This window comes from Mesoplodon densirostris, chromosome X, assembly GCF_025265405.1.
Source record: "Mesoplodon densirostris isolate mMesDen1 chromosome X, mMesDen1 primary haplotype, whole genome shotgun sequence".
NCBI classification, from domain to species: Eukaryota; Metazoa; Chordata; class Mammalia; order Artiodactyla; family Ziphiidae; genus Mesoplodon; species Mesoplodon densirostris.
The window spans coordinates 86,405,715-86,431,217 of NC_082681.1; the positions used below are offsets into that span (position 1 = coordinate 86,405,715).

At 40.0% G+C, this 25,503-nt stretch overlaps 1 protein-coding gene across 8 annotated transcripts in view; it reads left to right on the forward strand.

Moving 5' to 3' along the window:
• Nucleotides 1-25,503, forward strand: part of ARHGEF9 (Cdc42 guanine nucleotide exchange factor 9) — a 207,306-nt gene that overhangs the window by 161,276 nt on the left and 20,527 nt on the right. For all 8 annotated transcript variants that reach the window (XM_060087328.1, XM_060087326.1, XM_060087325.1 and 5 more), the window contains 2 exons: nt 753-884; nt 18,966-19,209. In XM_060087328.1, coding sequence (XP_059943311.1) covers nt 753-884; nt 18,966-19,209 — 376 coding nt within the window. The remainder of the gene's footprint in view (nt 1-752; nt 885-18,965; nt 19,210-25,503) is intronic.

The following is a 25,503-nucleotide window of genomic DNA, read 5'->3' on the forward strand; positions in this document are numbered from 1 at the left end:
GGGCCACTCTTCATCGCGGTGCGTGGGCCTCTCACTGTCGCGGCCTCTCTCGTTGCGGAGCACAGACTCCAGACACGCAGGCTCAGTAGTTGTGGCTCACGGGCCCAGTTGCCCCGTGGCATGTGGGATCTTCCCAGACCAGGTCTCGAACCTGTGTCCCCTTCATTGGCAGGCAGATTCTCAACTACTGCGCCACCAGGGAAGCCCGGAAGGAAAAACAATTTTAAGAGGGTGAATGGATTCTCTTTCTCTCCTTCAAACATCATCTCCTTCTTGTCCTCCCTTTCTTATTTTACTTGTCTGGGAAGCAGAGAGGCTTCTAGCACCTGCTCAGGCTTTACTCTTCAGGTACAAGAAAGAGACTAAAAGTCTAGAACTAGGATGAAAGATTGGGGCAGAAAGAGAGATTCAGAGAAAAAGAGAGAGGGAGAATAAGAGAGAGAGAGAGAGATAGACAGGCACCTCATGGCAGCTGGTGCCTCTAGGGACAGAGAGCAACTGGCAAAGAAGGACTATAGCAGTCCTGGGTAGTGGGGCTCATTTGGCCTCAGGGTAAACAAGAGTATGGGTCTTTATAGCTCATGGAGCCTTTCAGGGATTCCCAGAGGTCCCTCCCTCCATCCTTTCTTCCTCACCAGGCCCTTTCTGTCCTCCTCCTGTCCCAGCCTATGCCCAGCTCTAGGTGCCTCCAGGCAAGTGAAGGGGCCATCCCTCCTGCCTGGCTGCCTCTCACTATCACATGTCCTTCCCAGGGCGAGGACATCCTAGACAGGAGCTCGGAGCTGATCTACACTGGGGAGATGGCGTGGATCTACCAGCCCTACGGCCGCAACCAACAACGGGTCTTCTTCCTGTTTGACCACCAGATGGTCCTCTGCAAGAAGGTAACCCCACCCCTTTCTTCCCAGAGGGAGATGGGCATCCCAGGGGGCACCAGACCCTTCCTCTCCATCATCCCCGGTTCCCAACAAAGTGGGCTAACCCTGCTGGACAAAAACAAGACAAGATATTGGCAGCAAATCCATATCAGGATCACTGGTATGGCATGAATATCACAAGCAGGGCTGGCTTATGGTCAGTGAAATTCTGAAATTGGTAAAGTTTGTGTTGGTATCTTTTATACACTTTTCCCTCCTGCCCTTCATGGCGATCTTTCTCACTCTTTTCGACCCAGAGCTGATAGCCTGCTGATTTGCACCAGTTGCGAAAAATATTGAAATATTTCTATCCCAGTTGGTGAATAAGAGGCTTCCCTGAGCACCTCCCCCCATTTCTACTCTAATGGCTTTGACCATCTGGCCCCTTACTGCCCTAGGAACCAACAAGGGACCTCCTACTTTACTCTTACAGGTAAGGTACCTTACCTTTGTGATACAGGAATTTTCCCTGTTCCCCTACCCATTTCCTATACAAGTTGTGTCACATCCCTATAACTCTCAACTGTGCTCTTCTTTACCCTCCCTTCTCTGTAATCCATTTGAGAAAAGGTCTTGCTCTTGTGATTAACTCAGCATGAGTGTTTGTTTCTTGGTATCTTCTCCTTGGCAGGTAGGAGGATGGCATATGTTCTCAGCCTGATTCCTCCTGATGGGATACTGTTTCCTCCACCTCCTCCCTTAGGATAGGGGGCTCAGATCACTTTTAGCTCCAGGGACTGACTGGGAAGAATTTGGGACCAGGGAAAGTAAAAGAGGAGGTGAAAACCAAAGAGTGCTTAAAGTGACTTTTTATTTATTTATTTATTATTTATTTTTTTTTTGCGGTACGCGGGCCTCTCACTGTCGTGGCCTCTACCATTGCGGAGCACAGGCTCCGGACACGCAGGCTCAGTGGCCATGGCTCATGGGCCCAGCCACTCCGCAGCATGTGGGATCTTCCTGGACCGGGGTACAAACCCACGTCCCCCACATCTGCAGGCGGACTCCCAACCACTGCGCCACCAGGGAAGCCCTAAAGTGACTTTTTAAATTCACCATCCTACCCTTGGCTCTTTCCCGATAATCCAGTCCCTTTGTTCTCTTCCTCATCAAGTAGCAAATACCTCTGAAAGGGAATACTAAATCATGAAGCACCAGGTTAAACACTGTCATCTTTCCCAGACTGGAACAGGAACCACACATTTGTTTTTAAGCCCCCTGTTCTCTGTGTATACCACATCTTGCATTAAATCTCTGGCTATTTGCCTTTGACAGTGGATTGAGGAAACAAATTGAGTTTCAATTCAAACTGCCTCAATGTTTGGGAATAAGCTTTAAGTGCCAGCTGGCTAGTTAATGGAGAAAATTTCTGCCTTTGTCTGGACCTGGCCCTGGAAGAGAGAACATTTAGGAATCTGGAACTTGGCCAAACACCCAGCCCTCTTATTATCTACCCCCACCTCTTCCTTAGACGTTCGTCAAATCAGGAGGCAGGATTTTTTGGGGTTAACTTACGTAGCCAAGGAAATTCTCAGCATATCAGTCATGTCACCAATAGGCATGTGCTCATTCTTCCCACTGAGCCTTGTTTACACTCAGAACAACCAGTTGTAGAGAGACACAGGAAAGAGATTAGGAAGCTGGTTTATTTTAGCATTGCCCACCGCTCACACCCTGTTAATTTAAGCATCTGTCAGCCAAGGCTGAGATTACTTTAAGGAAAATGTGAAACTCAGCTCTGCAAAGCAGTAGCTATAGGAGACAGGGCCAGGAGCCAGAACACAAAATAGTGAGGCAAAGGCTAGAAATAAAGGGAAGAAACACCATGGACAGTGAGCTAAGTTTAGGAGCCAGGGGACGGCAGAAAACTAAAATGGAATGAGAATCAGCTCCAGGCCAGTTAGTAGAAGTCAGTGATTAAGGAGAAACCAGAAGCCAAGCAAGCCAAGGTGGCAGGATGGGGGTAGCAGGCAAAAAGAATGAAAAAAACAAGAGAAACCTTGAAGCTAGCATAGCTTTCTTCCAATGGGAGCCTTCTTGTTCTAGCAAGAACCATGGCCTCCCCTTCCAGAAAAAAAGCTATCCACATACCTGGGCCTTCTTGGCTCTGGTTTCTCAGAGCATGAGCAGCTACAGTTTGATTTTTCAAAGCCTATTAAAACTATATCTGATGTTTATGTTGATGCTATGGTTGAGGATTTCTATTTGGTACCTGCAATAGGCCTTTCTATTCAGCAATAGGGAGTAATTTTTTTTTTTTTTTTTTTTTTGGTACGTGGGCCTCTCACTGTTGTGGCCTCTCCCGTTGTGGAGCACAGGCTCCGGACACGCAGGCTCAGCGGCCATGGCTCACGGGCCTAGCCGCTCCGTGGCTTGTGGGATCTTCCCAGACCGGGGCACAAACCTGTGTCCCCTGCACTGGCAGGCAGACTCTCAACCACTGCGCCACCAGGGAAGCCCTGGGAGTAAACTTTTGAGAAATGACCATGGCGCCAAAATAAGGTATAGAAAGAGACAAGGTCTTTGGTCTGCTGTATGGTTGAGGGACCTCTTGCCATTGCTATAAAAGCCTTTCTTCTTGAGGTAGAGCTGGAAGAAATGGAGAAATCTTCCTGGAGATGAAGGATCCTTTGGCAAAGGAAATCTACAAAGGAAAAGGGCCAGGAATAGAGCTGGGCGAGTAAGGCACTCACCTCAGGCATGGAGTTAAAAAGGAGGCCCCAAAGCACAGTAATCCTTTTTACAGGGAAGAAAGGGGACAAGAAAGCTACGTAATCAAATGTGGCTACATAAAGCTTTCTGATGAGTTCATATTTAAAAAGGAGGAGGAAACATGGGCCTGTAGCAAGTGGATAAATATTCATATGTAATATTTTATATGTATAGGATATTTAATAGGAGTGACAAAGATTAGTTTCATGAATCTTACAATGAGTCAAAGTTACTTTTTAAAGATTCTAAGACAATATCAATGATTTAAAAAGATCTTTTCAAAAAAAGAAGAAAAAGGAAGTGATAGTCTGTAGTCTGGCAACTCCCTTCTAGGGACAAATAATTTACTATTAACACAGGAACTTAAAACTTCTCTGTCAAGGGAAAAAGAGCATAAACCTGTTGAGGGGGAATTTAAACCTAAGGTATCTGAGGTTGTAAGAAAGCACTTCAGTGCTCTGAATTCATTCTTTCATGCTATAATTATTGAACCCCTGCTCTGTGCCAGCCAGGTCTGCCTTCTTAGAGCTTGTAGACTAATGGAATTTAGGTGTAATGTAATTTAAAAATACATACATCACTGGGCAATGAAATAATACTCAGATGTTCCCAGCAGAATTGCTGTAGGTAAACTCAATGGAGTCATGAGTTACAGGAGATCTATGACAACACTATAGATGGGAAAATGTACCAGTTTTCAAAATATAAAAGATTCTAGAAAATACAGATTGACAATAAAATAATAATGAATCAACATTTACTGTGCACCTCTATGATTCTGTTCTAAGGCCTTTACATTCATTAACTCAATTTAATCCTCACAACAAACCCATGACGTAGGTACTATTATTTTTCCCATTTTAAATATGTGTAAAGTGAGGTACAGAGAAGTTCTATAATTTGCCAAGGTGATATTATATCTAGTGAGTGATGGAGCCAGGAATTGCATCCAGGCAAGCTGACTCCAAATTCTTCATTAGTAACCTCTATGTCATTATTGCCATTGAGCTTGTCAGAATTCTATAATAGATATTTTTTTAACATCTTTATTGGAGTATAATTGCTTTACAATGGTGTGTCAGTTTCTGCTATATAACAAAGTGAATCAGCTATATGTATACATATATCCCCATATGCCCTCCCTCTTGCATCTCCCTCCCACCCTCCCTATCCCACCCTTCTAGGGGGACACAAAACACTGAGCTGATCTCCCTGTGCAATGCAGCTGCTTCCCACTAGCTATTTATTTTATATTTGGTAGTGTATATATGTCAATGTTACTCTCTCATTTCATCCCAAATTAACTTTCCCACTCCCCATGTCCTTAATTCCATTCTCTATGTCTGCGTCTTTATTCCTGTCCTGCCCCTAGATTCTTCAGAACCGAATTATTTTTTTAAATTTTATTCCACATATATGTGTTAGCCTACGGTATTTGTTTGCCTCTTTCTGACTTACTTCACTCTGTATGACAGTCTCTAAGTCCATCCACCTCACCGGAAATAACTCAATTTTGTTTCTTTCTATTGCTGAGTAATATGCCATTGTATATATGTGCCACATCTTCTTTATCCATTCATCTGTCGATGGAAACTTACGTTGCTGCCATGTCCTGGCTATTGTAAATAGTGTTGCAATGACTATTTTTGAATTATGGCTTTCTCAGGGAATTTGCCCAGTAGTGGGATAGCTGGGTCATATGGTAGTAATGCTTTCAGTTTTTTAAGGAACCTCCATACTGTTCTCCATAATGGTTGTATCAATTTACATTCCCACAAGCAGTGCAAGAGGGTTGCCTTTTCTGCACACCCTCTCCAGCATTTATTGTTTGTAGATTTTTTGATGATGGCCATTCTGACGGGTGTGAGGTGATATCTCACTGTATTTTTGATTTGCATTTCTCTAATGATTAGCGATGTTGAGCATCCTTTCATATGTTTGTTGGCAATCTGTATATCTTCTTTGGAGAAATGCCTATTTAGGTCTTCTGCCCATTTTTGGATTGGGTTGTTTTTTGATATTGAGATGCATGAGCAGCTTTTATATTTTGGAGGTTAATCCTTTGTCAGTTGCTTCATTTGCAAATATTTTCTCCAAATCTGAGGGTTGTCTTTTCATCTTCTTTATGGTCTCCTTTGCTGTGCAAAAGCTTTTAAGATTCATTAGGTCCCATTTGTTTATTTTTATTTTTATTTCTATTTCTCAAGGAGGTGGGTCAAAAAGGATGTTCCTGTGATTTATGTCATAGAGTGTTCTGCCTATGTTTTCCTCTAAGTGTTTTATAGTGTCTGCTCTTACATTTAGGTCTTTAGTCCATTTAGTGTTTATTTTTGTGTATGGTGTTAGGGAGTGTTCGAATTTCCTTATTTTACATGTAGCTGTCCAGTTTTCCCAGCACGACTTATTGAAGAGGCTGGCTTTTCTCCATTGTATATTCTTGCCTCCTTTATCAAAGATAAGGTGACCATATGTGCGTGGGTTTATCTCTGGGCTTTCTGTCCTGTTCCATTGATCTATATTTCTGTTATTGTGCCAGTAACATTCTGTCTTGATTAGTGTAGCTTTGTAATATAGTCTGAAGCCAGGGAACCTGATTCTTCCAGCACCATTTTTCTTTCTCAAGATTGCTTTGGCTATTCGGGGTCTTTTGTGTTTCCGTACAAATTGAGGAAATTTTTGTTCCAGTTCTGTGAAAAATGCCATAGGTCATTTGATAGGGATTGCATTGAATCTGTAGATTGATTGCTTTGTGTAGTATAGTCATTTTCACAATTTTGATTCTTCCTATCCAAGAACACGGTATATCTCTCCACCTGTTTGTATCATCTTTAATTTCTTTCATCAGTGTCTTATCGTTTTCTGCATACAGGTCTTTCATCTCCTTAGGTAGGCTTATTCCTAGGTATTTTATTATTTTTGTTGCAGTGGGAAATGAGAGTGTTTCCTTAATTTCCCTTTCAGATTTTTCATCATTAGTGTATAGGAATGCAAGTGATTACTGTGCATATATATTGTATCCTGCTACTTTACCAAATTCATTGACTAGCTCTAGTAGTTTTCTGATAGCATCTTTAGGATTCTCTATGTATAGTTTATGTCATGTGCAAACAGTGACAGTTTTAGTTCCTCTTTTCCGATTTGGATTCCTTTTATTTCTTTTTTTTTTCACTGATTGCTGTGGCTAAAACTTCCAATACTATGTTGCATAATATTGGTGAGAGTGGGCAACCTTGTCTTTTTCCTGATCTTAGTGGAAATGGTTTCAGTTTTTTACCATTAAGAATGATGCTGGCTGTGGGTTTTTCATATATGGCCTTTATTATGTTGAGGTAAGTTCCCTTTATGCCTACTTTCTGGAGGGTTTTTATCATAAATTGGTGTTGAATTTTCTGAAAAGCTTTTTCTGCATCTATTGAGATGACCATATAGTTTTTATCCTTCAGTTTTTTAATATTGTGTATCACATCATTTGATTTGCATATATTGAAGAATCATTTCATTCCTGGGATGAACCCCATTGATCACGGTGTATGGTCCCTTTAATGTGCTTTTGGATTCTGTTTGCTTGTGTTTTGTTGAGGATGTTTTTCTTGTTTCTTGAGGTAGCATTATATTGCTATAAACTTCCCTCTTCAAACTGCTTTTGCTGCATCCCAAAGGATTTGGGTCATTGTGTTTTCATTGTCATGTCTTTCTAAGTATTTTTTTTTATTTCTTCAGTGATCTCTTGGTTATTTACTAGTGTATTGTTTTACCTCCATGTGTTTGTATTTTTTACATATTTTTCCTGTAATTAATATCTTGTCTCATAGCGTTGTGGTTGGAAAAGATACTTGATATGATTTCAATATTCTGAAATTTATCAAGGCTTGATTTGTGACCCATGATATGATGTATCCTGGAGAGTGTTCCATGAGCACTTGAGAAGAAAGTGTGTTTTGTTGTTTTTGGATGGAATGTCCTATAAATATCATTTAAGTCCATCTTGTTTAATATATCATTTAAAGCTGTGTTTCCTTATTTATTTTCATTATATATTTTCATTTTCATTATATATATTTCATTATATTTTCATTATATGTCCATTGGTGAAAGTGGGGTGTTAAAGTCCCCCACTATAATCGTGTTACTCTCGGTTTCCGTTTTTAAGGCTGTTAGCATTTGCCTTATGTATTGAGGTGCTCCTATGTTTGCTGCATAGGTATTTACAATTGTTATATCTTCTTGGATTAATCACTTGATCATTATGTAGCATCCTTGTTTCTTGTAATAGTCTTTATTTTAAAGTCTATTTTGTCTTATATGAGAATTGCTACTTCAGCTTTGTTTTGATTTGCATTTGCATGGAATATTTTTTTCCATCCCCTCACTTTCAGTCTGTATGTGTCCCTAGGTCTGAAGTGGGTGTCTTGTAGACAGCATATATACGGGTCTTGTTTTTGTATCCATTCATCCACTCTATGTCTTTTCCTTGGAGCATTTCATCCTTTTACATTTAAGGTAGTTATCGATATGTATCTTCCTATTACCATTTTCTTAATTGTTTTGGTTTTTGATTGTAGGTCTTTTCCTTCTCTTGTGTTTCCTGCCTAGATAAGTTCCTTTAACATTTTTGTAAAGCTGGTTTGGTGGTGCAGAATTCTCTTCGCTTTTGCCTCTCTGTAATATTTTTAATTTCTCCATCGAATCTGAATGAGATCCTTGGTGGGTAGAGTAATCTTGATTGTAGGTTTTTCCCTTTCATCACTTTATTAAATATGTCCTGCCACTCCCTTCTGACTTGCGGAGTTTCCGCTGAATGATCAGCTGTTAACATTATGGGGGTTTCCTTGTATGTTATTTGTTGTTTTCCCTTGTTGCTTTTAATATATGTTCTTTGTATGTAATTTTCAGTAGTTTGATTAATATGTATCTTGCCATGTTTCTTCTTGGATTTATCTTGTATGGGACTCTATGCACTTCCTGGACTTGATTGACTATTTCCTTTCCCATATTAGGAAAGTTTTCAACTATAATCTCTTCAAATATTTGCTCAGTCCTGTTCTTTTTCTGTTCTTCTTCTGAGACCCCTGTAATACAAAAGTTTGTGTGATAATGTTGTCTCATAGGTCTCTGAGACTGTCTGCAATTCTTTTCATTCTTTTTCTTTATTCTGCTCTGCAATAGTTATTTCCACTCTTTTATCTTCCAGATCACTTATCCGTTCTTCTACCTCAATTATTCTGCTATTCATTCCTTCTAGAGGATTTTTAATTTCATTTATTGTGTTGTTTATCATTGTTTGTTTGCTCTTTAGTTCTTCTAGGTCCTTGTTAAACGTTTCTTGTATTTTCTCCATTCTATTTTCAAGCTTTTGGATCATCTTTACTATCATTACTCTGAATTCTTTTTCAGGTAAACTGCCTATTTCCTCTTCATTTTTTTGGTCTGGTGAGTTTTTACCTTGCTCCTTCATCTGCTATGTATTTCTCTGTCTTCTCATTTTGCTTAACTTACTGTGTTTGGGGTCTCTTTTTTGAATGCTGCCATTTCGTAGTTCCTGTTGTTTTTGGTGTCTGCCCTCAGTGAGTAAGGTTGGTTGAGTGGGTTGTGTAGGATTCCTGGTGGAGGGGACTGGTGCCTGTTTTGTGGTGGGTGAGACTGGATCTTGTCTTTCTGGTGGACAGGACAATGTCCAGTGGTGGTTTTTTTTTTTTTGGTGTCTGTGACCTTATTATGATTTTAGGCATCCCCTCTGCTAATGAGTGGGGTTGTGTTCCTGTCTTGCTAGTTGTTTGGCATATAGTGTCCAGTACTGTAACTTGCTGGTTGTTGAGTGGATCTGGGTCTTAGTGTTGAAGTTGAGATCTCTGTGAAAACTTTCGCTTTTTTATATTATGTGGGGCTGGAAGTTCTCTGGTGCGCCAGTGTCCTGAACTCAGCTCTCCCACCTCAGAGGCTCAGGCCTGACACCCAGCCCGAGCACCAAACCTTGTCATCCACTTGGCTGTGAAGGAAAGGGAGAAAAAAGAAAGAAAGAAAGAAAGAAAAAAAGAAAGAAAGAAAGAAAGAAAGAAAAGTATGGGTTTCCCTGGTGGCACTGTGGTTGAGAGTCTGCCTGCTGATTCAGGGGATACATGTTTGTGCCCTGGTCCGGGAAGATCCCACATGCCACAGAGTGGCTAGGCCCATGAACCATGGCCGCTGAGCCTGTGCATCTGTAGCCTGTGCTCCACAATGGGAGAGGCCACAACAGTGAGAGGCCCGTGTACCGCAAAACAAAAACAAAATCCAAAAAAAAGAAAGAAAAAAATAAAATAAAGTTATTAAAATTTAAAAATATGGGCCTCCCTGGTGGCGCAAGTGGTTGAGAGTCCGCCTGCCGATGCAGGGGATACGGGTTCGTGCCCCGGTCTGGGAGGATCCCATATGCCGCGGAGCGGCTGGGCCCGTGAGCCATGGCCGCTGAGCCTGCGCGTCCGGAGCCTGCGCGTCCGGAGCCTGTGCTCCGCAACGGGGGAGGCCACAACAGTGAGAGGCCCGCATACCGCAAAAAAAAAAAAAAAAAAAAAAAAAAAAAAATTTAAAAATATATTATTTTTAAAAAGTAATATAAAAGAAGAAAGAAAGAAGAGTATAAGCAAACCAAAAAACAAATCCATCAATGATAACAAGTGCTAAAAACTGTACAAAAAAAAAAATATCCCAACTGACAGAACCCTAGGACAAATGGTAAAAGCAAAGCTATACAGACAAAGTCACACAATGAAGCTCGCACATACACAGTCACAAAAAGAGAAAAAGGAAAAAATATATATACAAAAAAAGGAAGAGAACAACAAAATCAATAAACAAATCTACCAATGATAATTAGCTCTGAATACTAACCTAAAATAAACATAAAACCAGAAACAAATTAAATGCAGAAAGCAAACCCCAAGTCTTCAGTTGCTCCCAAAGTCCACCACCTCAATTTTTGGATGATTCGTTGTCTATTCAGGTATTCCACAGATGCAGGGCACATGAAGGTGACTGTTGAGATTTAATCTGCTACTCCTGAGGCTGCTGGGGTAGATTTCCCTTTCTCTTCTTTGTTCGCACAGCTCCTGGGGTTCAGCTTTGGATTTGGCCCCACCTCTGTGCCTAGGTCACCTGAGGGCGTCTGTTCCCCACCCAGCCAGGACGGGGTTAAAGTAGCAGCTTATTTGGGCACTCTGGGTCACTCAGGCCAGGGGACGGAGGGGTATGGAATGCAGGGCAAGCCTGTGGCATCAGAGGCTGGTGTGACATGGCAACAGCCTGATGTGTGCTGTGTGTTCCCCTGGGGAAGTTTTCTCTGGATCCTGGAACCCTGGCAGTGGTGGGCTGCCCAGCCTCCCTGGAGGGGAAGTGTGGATAGTGACCTGTGCTTGCACACAGGCTTCTTGGTGGCTACAGCAACAGCCTTAGAGTTTCATGCTCGTCTCTGGTGTCCGAGCTGATAGCCTTGGCTCACGCCCATCTCTGGAGCTGGTTTAGGTGGTGCTCTGAATCCCCTCTCCTTGCTCACCCTGAAACAATGTTCCCTTGCATCTTAGGCAGTTCCAGACTTTTTCCTGGACTCCCTCTTGGCTACTTGTGGAGCACCAGCCCCCTTCAGGCTGTGTTCACGCAGCCAACCCCAGTCCTCTCTCTGGGGTCTGACCTCCAAAGCCCAAGCCTCAGCTCCCAGCCCCCACCCACCCTGGCCGGTGAACAGACAAGCCTCTCAGGCTTGTGAGTGCTGGTCGGCACCGATCCTCTGTGCGGGAATCTCTCTGCTTTGCCCTCCACTCCCCTGTTGCTGCACTCTCCTCCATGGCTCTGAAGCTTCCCCCCCACCCACCTCCCATCTCAGCCAGTGAAGGGACTTCCTAGTGTGTGGAAACTTTTCCTCCTTCAAGCTCCTTCCCAGAAGTGCAGGTCCCATCCCTATTCTTTTGTATCTGCTTTTTCTTTTTTCTTTTGCCCTACCCAGGTACCTTGGGAGTTCCTTGCCTTTTGGGAAGTCTGAGGTCTTTTGCCAGCATTCAGTAGGTGTTCTGTAGGAGTTGTTCCACATGTAGATGTATTTTTGCTGTATTTGTGGGAAGGAAGGTGATCTCCACGTCTTACTCCTCTGCCATCTTGACGGCCCCTCTTATAATAGATTATTAAAGAGTTGTGGTCATTTATAAGGAGGTACAGTGACAGGTACTCTCCATTGGTTTCCTAAGAGCAGGTCATGTTGCATAAATTCCAGCTTCTATCTTGCCAGTAACTAGACTAGTTGATGAGAGGGTTGCACTAGACAGAGGATATCAGGATTTCAGCCTGGCACTTCAGATTTTCCCGCAGTTTCCTTGCAGATAGAAGCAGTGGGGAGTGGTAGAAAAAGCATAAAATTTATGTTCAGACAATTTTGGGCTCATTAGTTCCAGCGCTCACTAACTACATGACTTCAAGCAAATGACTTCACTTTCTCCACCTTCAGTTTATCATCTATACAATGAAGATAATAACTACTCTACAGGATTGTTGTGAAGCTTAAATGAAGTCAATGCATGTAAAATGCCTGATAGAGGGCCTGACACCTAGTGGGTACTTGTTAATCTTAGTCTTCTCCAACCCCAATAAAGAACTAAGCAGCCTTGTAAGAAGTGAGGTCTCTGTTACTAGATGTACCCCCAAAAGTGCTAGATGATATCCTGCCAAAAATAGTATAAGAGAGATTGATAGACCCATCTGATCCCTGACATCATTTGGCCCAGTTACTAAGTTCTCATCCAGTCTTAAGATTCTCTTAATTCCCAATAAGTTAAGTAAAAACCTCCCCATTTTGCACATTGGAAGTTGGGATTGCATGCACCACTTAGAACAGCTTGAAGAACTTGTAGCTTGTTTCAGAGTGTGCAAGTATGTGTGTGAATATATATATGAAGATACTTTTTAAGTGGCCATTATAGTAGGTGTGAAATGACACCAGTGGCTTCTAATTATGTGATCCCTTCTTTAGTTTTTGCTGCTTCCCTCTTTGTTTGTCACTTTTCTTTTGAAAAATCTGATAAGACTCTTTTTTTCTCTTTCTTCTTGTCCTTTATGGTGTCCTTAATGTCTCTGCTCCCCTGCATCTTATTGCCCTGCTATTTTGGTTAATAATGTATTTTGTTATTTTCCTCCTGAGATGATTATATTGAAAATTACTTTGTTGCTTTGGGGAATTTATCTCTTTTTTCATTTCTTCCCTTTCACTTTTTACTGGGGAAAAGAGGAGAGCCCCTTTTACCTCTCTTCAGTCAATCATCCACCAGTATTCCTACAACACTGCAGTTGCCCCTAACAGCCTTTTCCCCATTTATCATCAATTGTGCCAGTCTGGACATGCTCTGTTGTCCCTTGTGCCATAACTGCTCAGTATTTATGTCACTTTCACCATAATCTAGGAGAATCAGAACTAAACAGTATAAAGAAACTGGAGAGAGAATTTCTTCTATTCATGGAACTTTCTGCATTTGGACCATTTCTTCATGCACTAAAGGGCCAGACTTGGAGAATGAACCATTCGGGACAACTCAGGAATACAACAGTAGCATCAGAGACAGAATAGAGCAGAAAGAAGATTTCTGCTTTAAAACCAGGGGGTTGAAAACCAGAACACCTGAGTCCTAGACTCTACTGTCTCTTACTAATTTGTCTAACCTTGGGCCAGTTCTTTAACTCCTTATTTTTATCAATGTCAAATCAGGCTGATGACAGAATTCATCTCAGGAGGCTTTGAGGAGAATCACCTGAAGTAGTGGGAAGCAGTAAAGTATAATGTCAAGAGCATGGGTTCTAGGGCCAGACAAGAGGCCACCAATTTCCTTTTTCCAAATGGTTGTGTGACCTTGGACAAATTCTCTGTGCCTTTTATTATCCCCTCATTTGCAAAATGGGAACCATAATAGTATCTACATGGAAGGGAGGTTGTGAGGGGTAAATGAGACAGTACAGTTGCAGTACCTGACATGCAGTAAATGCTTAATAAATATTAGCCATTGATTACTGTATACGCAGTGTTACTAATCATTCATTCAGCACATTTTTATTGGGAGGCAGTATACACAGTGGTTAAAACAAGCACAGATTTTTAGAGCCAGATAGCCTAGTCTCAAAGCCCAGCAGTGCCATAAATGGTAGCTTTTATTCCTCGGCAAGTTTCTTAACTGCTCTATGTCCACAGTTCCTCGTAAAATTGGGTTATATCAGTACCTAACTTGTAGGATTGTTGTGAGGATGATTTAAGTTAATAAATGCAAAGTGTAGCTGCCAAGGGATGAACACATAAAGAAAACTTCATACACACACACACACACACACACACAATGTAATATTATTCAGCATTAAAAACTAAGGAAAGCCTGCCATATCCAACAACATGGATGAACCTGGAGGACACTATGCTAAGTAAAATAAGACAGAGAAAGACAAATACTGTATTATCTCACTTATATATGGAATCTAAAACAGGCCAACTCATAAAGGTAGAGAGTAGAATGGTGGTTGCCAGGGGCTCATAGGGGTGGGAGAAATGGGGAGATGTTGGTCAAAGGGTAAAAACTTTCAGTTATGTTGGACAAACAACTTCTGGAGAGCTAATGTACAAATGGTGACTATAGTTAGCAACACTGTATTGTATAATTTAAATTTGCTAAGAAAATAGATCTGAAGTGTTCTCATCACAAAAAAAGGTAACTATGTGAGATGATGGATATGGTAATTAGCTTGATTGTGGTGATCATTTCATAATGCATACATATATCAAAACATCACATATTACTCCTTAAATATATACAATTTTGTCAATTATACCTCAGTAAAGCTGGGGGGAAATGCAAAGCATTTAGAATAATGTCTGGCACATAATGTATGTTGGTTAAGTGTTCACTGTTGACATCGTTGTTGTTGTTATTTTGTTATTATTAAGTATGTACTGTAGATGCTGGAATACAATAATGATAAAGACAAATCCAGTCCCAGCACCATGTGCCTTCCCTAGTATCTGAGGTAAAACCAGGTTGTCAGGCTAGGGGTGAGTAGCCAGGGCCCCCTCTAAAGAGCTAGGGAGAACCTTACTGACAAGCAAGTGAGGCAGGCTGCAATCCTGAAGAGTTGCATTCTCCAGATTGTAGCATCTGTCATTTGTACAAAATGTCCTGCAGTGTTTTATTAAACCCCATGAATACCCAGTGAGGCCAAATTCAAACAGCTCCCAGCTGTTTCAGTCATGTAATGTTAGGGATGGGGGTGGGCTCCTTGCTGGGGCTACGGCTAGGGCCAGGGCCAGGGCCAGAATGCTTGGCTGCAGACTGCCAGGACCCTACTAGAGAAGCACTAGCTCCCTTAATCTCCTCCAACTAGGATGAGTGGAAAGGAAAAGGAGGAAGGCTGCCATCCTATTAGAAACAATCCCATTTAGGCAGAGAACTTGTGATGACCCAAATAGCATCTATAGTGAGCACCTATTCACCATGTCCCTTTGAAAGCACTCAGACCACCGTTAACAATTGGCATGTGGGCATTCTGGTCCCAGTAGTACCACAGGCAACTAGGGCTCAGGAGGGCTTTGCCCCCTTGTTATGTGTAGAAGCTGAGCAGAAAAACCTCTGAGACTTTATAAGCTGTCCTTCCGTGGATAACTCCTAAGTGAAGAAAGACCAAGGAAGGTTCAGTGCTGGGCACAGACTGAATGGACAGACAAAATTAAAAGCTGTAAAACAGAACTAATGCAAATTCACTAGTGTGGTAACTGAGTGCCAATTGTATAACGGTCTTCATAGTCAGTGCTAGCATTCAGAAAAGGAAAACCATAGAAACTTGAGCTGGATGATGCAATCAGGGAAGGCTGCTTTGAGGAAGAAGAATGTATGACTTTGATCTTGAAGGCTGGAAGGATTGGAATAGGAGGCTTCTTTGGGGGTAGGGAGGGGATATTAGTGTGAACCTAAGTATAGATCTGTGATTTTGGTGAGTGAGTGGCAAACAGTATTTGCCACCCACCACTACCACCACCCCTACCCTGAAAGGGTATATGGAATTTCCAGAGACAGTGGGGTAGCTATGAAAATTTTAGAATATTCAGAATTACTTTTGCTTTTTTTTTCATTCGCAATATTTAACTTATTTTGAAAGTTTAAATGAATTAAAGGAGGCAGTGGGATTTTTAGATTTATCAAAAGGAGTTTTAAAGAGCTATGAAACACTGATCTAGAAGAAAGAAAGCTCAGCACCATGTTTATCAGACAAGGCTGGCCTCATGACCTGGAAACTGCATGTTTAGATTTGAGCTTTACAACAATTTTACAAGGTGAGAATGACTCTCCTAATTTTATAGTTGAGGAAATCGAGGCTCAGTGAGGTTAATTCATTTGCCCAGTACAACACAGCTAGTAGGTTAAGCAGCTAGGATTCAAACTCAGAACTTCAGGCTCTAACTCATGTCATTTCCACCATTCCATGCTGCTTGGTGGCCTTAGCTACCTTTTCTGGTTGGATTTTCTGAACAATGGGTCATTCTTAATCATTCCTATCACATTCCTACACTTGGCTTTATGACTAATCTGATGCCTGAAAACTCACATTCAACGCTCTGGGGAGCCAGAAAGGGCAGACAAAGGGAGAATTTTAATGACACATCCCTCTAGCCCTGCTCCCGTGCCACAAAGACAGAATTATCTCTCTTTCCTTATTATCGATAAATACCTAAAGAAACAATAGGAGGTTCAGTTGATGCTTTAAACTTAGCTCCAAGATCATATACATTCTTTCCATTTTTGGAAACTAGTAAAGATTTTGAAGGCTAACAATGATTATGATGTACCAACTCAGAGGGAAAGGAAGCTGCAGGCTGAAGTTAGGAATAGAGGGAGGTTGAGCTTGCCCATGTTCTAGCCAGGTGGACACCCACCTATTAGCTGTGTGGTCCAGGTCTGTGTGTATTTGTATTATGTATTGTAAGGCAGGTTTCAAGATTTTACAAGATCAAAGTAGATTACATTGATCCATTCTCCTCAGCTTGTTCTGTTTTTGTAGTTATATTAGCCTAACAGGGCCTACTTTTTATTCATATGTTTCACAAAGTGTTCCTGGGGATTATGGAAGTCAGTGCATGGGTGCCACCACATCCTTTTGGCAGGACTGAGCTTGTCCACTTTGAGCATGGTGAAAGGAATCCAGGCTCTGAAACAAGCTTGGAGCTACATTGTCCCACTCCGTACAGCAGACCTATCTCTCTCCTATAAACTTGATGCCAAGGTTACCCAACAGATCAGAACCCATCTGTACTCGAAAGCCTATTTATATGCATAATCACTATGGAAGGAAAAAAAAACACAATGATTGTTATTTTTTGCAAAGCAATTTATCAACACCTGTATTTCCCAGCCTGGGGCTTTGAGATTGATAGAGCTATGCTGGGAATCCTTAAAGACAGCCTTCCCAAGCCCTACAGAAAAGCCCAGTTTACCATGCAGTGTGAAGAGTTAGGACTGGGAACGTGAGTGGCCAAAGGCAAATCCTTTGCAGGTAGCCTGCAGCTGCGAACTGTGAGGCATGTCAGACAATTCAGGAAAATGAGAAGTTTAACCAGACCATGTAATGGTAATAAAAATTAATGAACATTTCTGACTCTATCAGATAGTCTAGAAGGCCAAATATAGCAGAGAAGGGGGAGAGTTGGCCAGAAATGGCCCCTGCTTCTAGTAGAAGACATCTGTCAGAGCAGGGCTCATTGGGGCCCTCCTTGGACAGACTCATCCATATCACATGCAGCAGTAGGTGTGCTTTCAAGGGAAGCTGAGGGCAGTGCTGAGAGGAGGAGGGGCTGAAAGATCATTGTGAGACAGTTACTTATCAGACCTTACATTCCACAGACCCACAGGTCATTTCATCAACCCCTCTTTTTTTCTTTTTTTAACTTATGAAATTCTTGATATTCAGAAAGATATAAAAACAATATTATGAGCACGCACTATCCAACTTAAGAAATAAATCATTACAAATACAGTCTTTATCCTCTCCCTCTTTTATTCCCTTCCTTCTCACTTATCCCCATTCTCCTCTCTGTACTCTCTTTAATTTGGCATGTATCATGGTTGTATATTTTTACATAATCATTGTACATATGTATGTATCCCTAAACATTAGATGGCATTGTTTTGTATGTTTTTAAACCTTATATAAATGGAATAGATATAGATGAGATAAAACTATATAGAAAAGAAACCAGGGGAATGATGAGCATGTGATTCAATATGGAGGTTGCCTTGGTGTCGTAGCTTTTGGAATGACCAGTGGGTTCACCAAATCTCAATATATCATTAAAAGTAAGTAAGGAGCTTCCCTGGTGGCGCAGTGGTTGAGAGTCCGCCTGCCGATGCAGGAGACATGGGTTCGTGACCCAGTCTGGGAAGATCCCACATGCCGTGGAGCGGCTGGGCTCGTGAGCCATGGCCACTGATGCTGTGCGTCCGGAGCCTGTGCTCCACAATGGGAGAGGCCACAACAGTGAGAGCCCTGCGTACCACCAAAGAAAAAAAATAAGTAAGTAAATAAATAGAGAAATCAGAGCACTATGCATTGAGTAATGATGAGTGTCTCATGGACTGAGAATTGGGATTCAATTCTGTGTACCCAAGAACAAAACAAAAGTCATAACAGATAGGAAATATACTATTTGTATCCAACTACAACTTTTATTTTTCTCACAGAATAAGATTTGTGAGATTCATCCATGCCAATATATGAAGCTCTTTATTCACTTTCCCCCCATTTCTCCTGCTAGACTAGGCCTTCTCCAAAACTCCCCAGAGTGCTAAATATTCAACCTTCACTAAGTAATCTTTCCTGGCTAGCAGCCTGTGGCCATCTAACTACTATTATCACTCATCTCCCCTCTGATATGCAAGTCTCATTGGCTTGCTTGGATTCCTGAGTATACTGCAGGCAACCAAACAGTTCATTTCATACTTCTGAAAGGCTTGCAAATATTTTGGAAGAGGAAAAGCCCTTGCTAACTGTGCTTGTGTGGCTTACTGCTTCCTACTTCCCATCAGCAGTCTTGCAAACACATATATGGATTGAGGCTGAGGTCTGAGACAAAGTCTATGGATGTAGGCCAGAGGCTTTCTCTAAGAGCATCTAGTTAACCAACTATTAGTGTCATACACTAAGCTAACCTGCCCAAATTTAGACCAAACCACCCCTCATTGATACTCCAGAACAATGGCAACGTTAGCATCCTGCTACGCCCATGTGCCAAGTCTCCTGGTACCCACTCTCCACATACCTTCAACAAAAAGCCTTCTCTTTCTTCCTACCTAGGACCTGATCCGGAGAGACATCCTGTACTACAAAGGCCGCATTGATATGGATAAATATGAGGTAGTTGACATTGAAGATGGCAGAGATGATGACTTCAATGTCAGCATGAAAAATGCCTTCAAGCTTCATAACAAGGAAACTGAGGAGATTCACCTATTCTTTGCCAAGAAGTTGGAGGAGAAGATACGCTGGCTCAGGGCTTTCAGAGAAGAGAGGAAAATGGTGCAGGAAGATGAAAAAATCGGTAAGTGACCTGAGAGGTGAAAGAAGAATATGGCTATGAAGAACATAGTGAGTTAAATTAGTTTTCAGTTTTTCAGAGGCAGAGAAGATTTTTGTTGCAAACTAACCTAATCCACTTTGGTGGTCCCCTATTATTAGGTTATTTTTGGTAGACACTAATAGTTTCTATTAGTCAGGGTTAAGTGATAGAGGTTGGTGCCCCCTACATTCTCATTACTAGATAAGATTATTACACTGAAATAAAACCTCAGGCTCGATTCTCCCAAACATACAAAAATTTATTAGCAAACAAACACAAAACCAGTCATAGAGCCTGTTCTGTCATTTCAATGAAGTCCCAACTCTGTCCTTAGATACATAGCAGCATATTCTGTAAAAAGGTTAGGTTAGTCAAGGCAGATTTGGTAACATATAGGATTCAGCTAAGTTCCTAGTCAGAGTCTAGTGACAAAATCCTCTGACAAGGGCCAAAATATAGTACCCATTTTCAATCTTAAACTTCAGGCTTCCTTCTGAAGTGTATGTATAGGCTGTAGGGCTCACTGGATTCTTATACCTAGTTCTTGTGAGGGCTAAAGTGCCTGTAAGACTTTTGTGGCCAGGGCACATCTTGCACAGCATTCTTTTTTTATCAGTGAAAATTCATTTTTAACATGTATTAGGCTAATTAGGCCTCCTGCATTAAGGTGACTGAATTGCTCCTCTTGAGTGTATATTCCTGATTAGGGCATTTAGATGTTAACTAAATGCCCCCAGAGTATAGATTTTAATTAATGTGCATGTATATATCATGCACTCTTTATGAAAGTATTTTAAAGTAAATTATAGAAATATAACAGTGTCTAAAACCATGACCACTTGCACGATTTAGAATCATACTAAACTATACTCTTTGGCTTGAAATAAGTTGTTTTCCTTTCTGAAGGGAATATAGCTGGTAGAGATACTTTTTATGCTGCTTTCCAACTGTGGGATTTAGGCTTTAGCTTTGTGGTTTACAAAGTACTATCTGGTCTCTTACTCATGGTCCTCCCTTTCTGGCATAAAAATACCAACCAGCCAGGCATTGAAATTTCATGAGAAGACACAAGAGTTTCTGTTTTTGACTCACTTATAATGGAGGAGAATTATACCTCAAAACACCTGTATGTTCAAGTTGGTAGAAACTGCCTCTAGAAAAATGGGCCTACCATTTGAGTCCTGGTGCAAATGTATTCTCCTATCTGAAGTGTTAGTGATTGAAATGGTCCAGAGGCAAGGAAGGGTAATCAGAAAGACACTGCTTAGTCTTATCCTAGTCTTCTCAGGTTTAGGGTACAGTGCATATTGATAATTCACTTTAAGTCCCATTGGAGTCAATTTGCTTTCAGCCTATGGGCACTGCTTTGGGACATAATGTGGAATCATTACAGAAATGCTACTGGCTGCTTCTCCCAATGGCAGGCGCCAGCAACCTCTGACCCTGCCTAGGTTGTTAGTGCTATTAGAGGAATTGCCTTAGTGTGCTTTTTGCAAACCCTAGATCAACTTGAAGATTCATACCATTCCCTCTGGTTCCTACACAATAGAAAAGCTTCCAGAATTTACTTCCTGACAGCTTATGTTTATCTTTTTTAAAATATTAAGGTTTTTGGTCTGATTATAACAGTAAATCATTTTCATTGTAAGCAATCTGGGTGAAAGAAACACAAAAAATACAAGAAAAAAACTAAAAATCACACATGAAATACTACCCAGAGATAACTTTTGTAAACATTTGGATATATTTCCTTCCCATCTTTTTTTTTTCTATGTGTCTAAAAAAAAAAAAAAAAAAAAAAAAAAAAACTAGGGTGGCTGAATCTTTATATCTGTCTCCTTCAACTTCTGCCACTTCTTGATGGATAGATATAATTTTATGTCCTTATTTTTCACTAAAAATTATATCATTAGCATTTCTCTAAAGCATTTACCATTTTAATCATTATTTTTTATGGTTGTCATATGAATTTATGATAATTTTTATGTTTTTCTATTTTTATTTTTTAATTATAAAATAAATACATGGTCATAATAACTGTTTAAACACATATGGAAATTTAATAAAGTTTAGCATTCTTTTTCCTTCTCTGTTGCTCCTAACCTGTGTGATATAATCAGTATTAATTAGGTGTACCTTTTTCTGTACTAATCTTAAACTCATATAAACATATATACACATAAGACTTTATTTTTATTTAGAAAAATTATATTGTACTATACATATTACTCTGTAACTTGCTTTTTCAAACATAACTTATCATAAGTAACTCTCCAGTTGAAGAATACAGAATCTAATATAAATCCTTCTATCAGTCAGGTTCAATAAGAGAAGCATAACCAATAGGAGATGTATTATTATTAAGAGATTTATTATAAGGAATTTCCTTATGTGATTGTGAAGCCTGGCTAAGCAACTCCAGGCAGTCAGGAATCAAAGATAATGGGCAGGCTTGAACTCATGGGCATAGGCCAAAGCTGTCATCTATAGGGCTTGTAAGTCTGAAGCTGTGAGGCAAAATTTCTTCTCTTGGGGGAGACCTCAGCCTGTCTTGTTTTTTTTTAAGTGGAAAAACACTTACCATGAGCTCTATACTTTTCACAAGTTTTTAAGGGCATAATATAGTAATGTTAGCCATAGGCTAACTGTTGTACAACAATTCTCTAGGACTTATTCATATCTTGTGTACATGGAACTTTATAGCTATAGAAAAGCAGCTTCCCATTTTTCCCTCCTTCCAGCCTCTAGAATCACCATTCTGCTCTCTGTATCTATGAGTTTGACTAGTTTAGATACCTCATATTCATACAAATACAGGATTTGTCCTTCTGTGACGGCATTATTTTAATTAGCAAATGTCCTCCAGTTTCATCCATGTTGTCACATATGGCAGAATTCCCTTCCTTTTTAGGGATGAATAATATTCTTCTGTGTGTGTGTGTGTGTGTGTGTGTGTGTGTGTGTATACAAAAATACATACCACATTTTCTTTATCCCTTTATCCATCCTCAGACATTTAGATTGTTTCCATATCATGGCTATTGGGAATAATGCTGCAATGAAGCTAAGAGTACTGATATCTCTTCAAGATCCTGATTTCAGTTATTTTGGATATATACCAAGAAGTGGGATTACTGGATCATATGTTAGTTCTATTTCTAATTTTATGAGGAACCTCCATAATGACTAAATCATTTTAATTCCCAACAGTTTACTGTGGTTCCAGTTTCTCCACATTCCTGCCAATACTTATTATCTTTTGTTTCTTTGATAATAGCTCTCTAAACAGGAGTGAGGTGATATTTTATTATGGTTTAGATTTGCATTTCCCTGATGATTAGTGATATCCTTTTTTATATACCTGTTGGCCATTTATATGACTTCTTTCTTTTTTTTTTTTTTTTTTTTTTGCGGTATGTGGGCCTCTCACTGTTGTGGCCTCTCCCGTTGCAGAGCACAGGCTCCAGACGCGGAGGCTCAGCAGCCATGGGTCACGAGCCTAGCCACTCCATGGCATGTGGGATCTTCCCGAACCAGGGCACGAACCCATGTCCCCTGCATTGGCAGGCGGACTCTCAACCACTGCTCCACCAGGGAAGCCCTATATGACTTCTTTGAGGACATGTCTATGCAAGTCCTTTGCCCATTATTTTTAATCAAGTTATTTGTTCTTTTGCTATTGAGTATAGAAGTTTCTTACATATTTTGGAAATTAACCCCTTATCGGATATATGGTTTGCAAATATATTCTCCCATTCCATAGATTGCATTTTTAATCTGTTGTTTCTTTCCTTTGCTGTGCTGAAACATTTTAGTTTGATGTAGTCCTATTTGTCTACTTTTGCTTTGTTGCCTATGCTTTTGGTATCATATCCAAGACATCATTGTCAAGAAGATTTTTCCCTCTTTTCTTCTAGGAGTTTAACAGTTTCAAGTCATACATTTAAGTCTTCAGTCCACTTTACATTGACTTTCATGTATGGTGTAAGGTAGAAGTTCAATTTTATTCCTTTGCATGTGGATATCCAATTTTCACAGAACCATTTGTTGAGTAAACTATCTTTTCCCCATTGTGTACTCTTGGCAGCCTTGTCAAAGATATGTTGACTGTCTATGTGTGGGTTTCTTCTGGGCTCTCTCTCCTGTTCAGTTGGTCTATATGTCTGTCTTTATGCCAGCACCATACTGTTTTAATTACTGTAGCTTCATAGTATATTTTGTAACAGGAATTGTGACGTCTCCAGCTTTGTTCTTCTCTCTCAAGATTGCTTTAGCTATTATGGGTCTTTTGTGTTCCCACATGAATTCTAGGATTGATTTTTCTGTTTCTTTAAAAAAATGCCATTGGGGTTTTGATTGGATTGCATTGTATCTGTAGATGACTTTGGGTCCGAATGGGTATTTAACAGCATTAAACCTTCCACTACAAGAAAAGTAAACTGCAAGCCAATATCCCTAATGAAATACATGGGAAAATCCTCAATAAAACACTAGTAAACAAAATTCAGCAGCACAATAAAAGGATCATACACCATGACCAAGTGGGATTTATCCCTGGGATACAAGGATTTTTCAATATATCTAAATCAATTAATGTGATACACCACACTAACAAAATGAAGGAAAAAAAATCACACGATCATCTTTATAGATGCAGAAAAATTATTTGACAAAATTCAACACCCTTTTATGATAAAAACTTTCAAGGTATAGAAGGAATTTACCTCAACATAATAAAGGCCATGTATGGAAGGCTCACAGCTAACATCATAGTTAAGGGGGAAAAGCAGAAAGCTTTTTCTCTAAGATCAGGTACAAGAAGGATGCCCACTTCCAACACTTCTAGTCAAAATAGTAATGGAAGTCCTAGCTAGAGCAATTAAGCTTAATTAATTAATTAATGCCTCCAAATCAGGAAGGAAGAAGTAAGATTATTCCTGTTTGCAGATGACATCATCTTACGTATAGAAAACCTAAAGTCTTCACAAAAAGCTCTGACATCTAATAAATGAATTCAGTAAATTAGTAGGATAAAAAGTCAACACAAAAAAGAAGTTGTGTTTCTATACACTAACAACAAACTCTCTGAAAAAGAAATTAAGCAAACAATCTCATTTACAGTTGCATCAGAAAGAATACAATACTTAGGAATAAACTTAACCAAGGAGGTAAAAGACTGGTACACGGAAAACTACAAAATATTGCTGAAAGAAATTAAAGAAAACATAAATAAATAGACATTCTGCGTTCATGGAACAGAAGACAAAGTTGATAAAATATCCATTTTACTGAAAGCCGTCTATAGACTCAATGTGATCCTATTAAAACTCCAATGACAGTTTTTACAGAAACAGAAAAAAAGGACAATCCTAAAATTCATAAGGATCCACAATACACCCATGAGAGAGAAGAACAAAGCTGGGGGCATCACAATTCCTGATTCTAAATATATTACAAAGCTACAGTAATTAAAACAGTATGGTGCTGGCATATAGATAGACATATAGACCAATGGAATAGGATAGGGAGCTCAGAAATAAACCTACATGTATATACTCAACATATCTTCAACAAGGTTCCCAAGAATACACAATTGGGAAAGGATAGTTTTTCAATGAATGGTGTTCTGAAAACTGGTTATCCACATGCAAAGGAATGAAATTGAACTCCTACCTTATACCATACATGAAAATCAGTTCAAAGTGAACTGAAGACTTAAACATATGACTGGAGACTGTAAAAAATCCTAGAAGAAAACATTGGAGAAATACTTCTTGACATTGGTCTGTGGCAATGATTTCTTGGATATGACACCAAAAACATGGACAGCAAAGCAAAAATAGACAAGTGGGACTACATACAATGAAAAAGCTTATGCACAGCAAAGGAAAGAAACAACAGAACAAAAAGGCAACCTATTAAATGGGAGAAAATATTTGCAAACCATATATCTGATAATTTCCAAAATATATAAGGAACTACTACAACTCAATTAGCCAAAAAACAAGTAACTCAATTAAAAAATTCACAAAGAACTTGCACAGACATTTTGGTTATTTCATTAATTACTTTTTGCCATTCAATTTTTTTTCTCCTTCTGAAAATTTCGTTAAGTCTGTATACATTTTCTGTTGTAATCACTTATCTTTGACTCATTTTTTTCCTTTTCTTTGTGTTTTTGCTTTTGGTTGTGAAACATTTTTCCACTTTACACCATATTTTATTCAACCATTCTCCATTTAACAGCCTCTTAACTCATGATCTCACTTTTTTGCC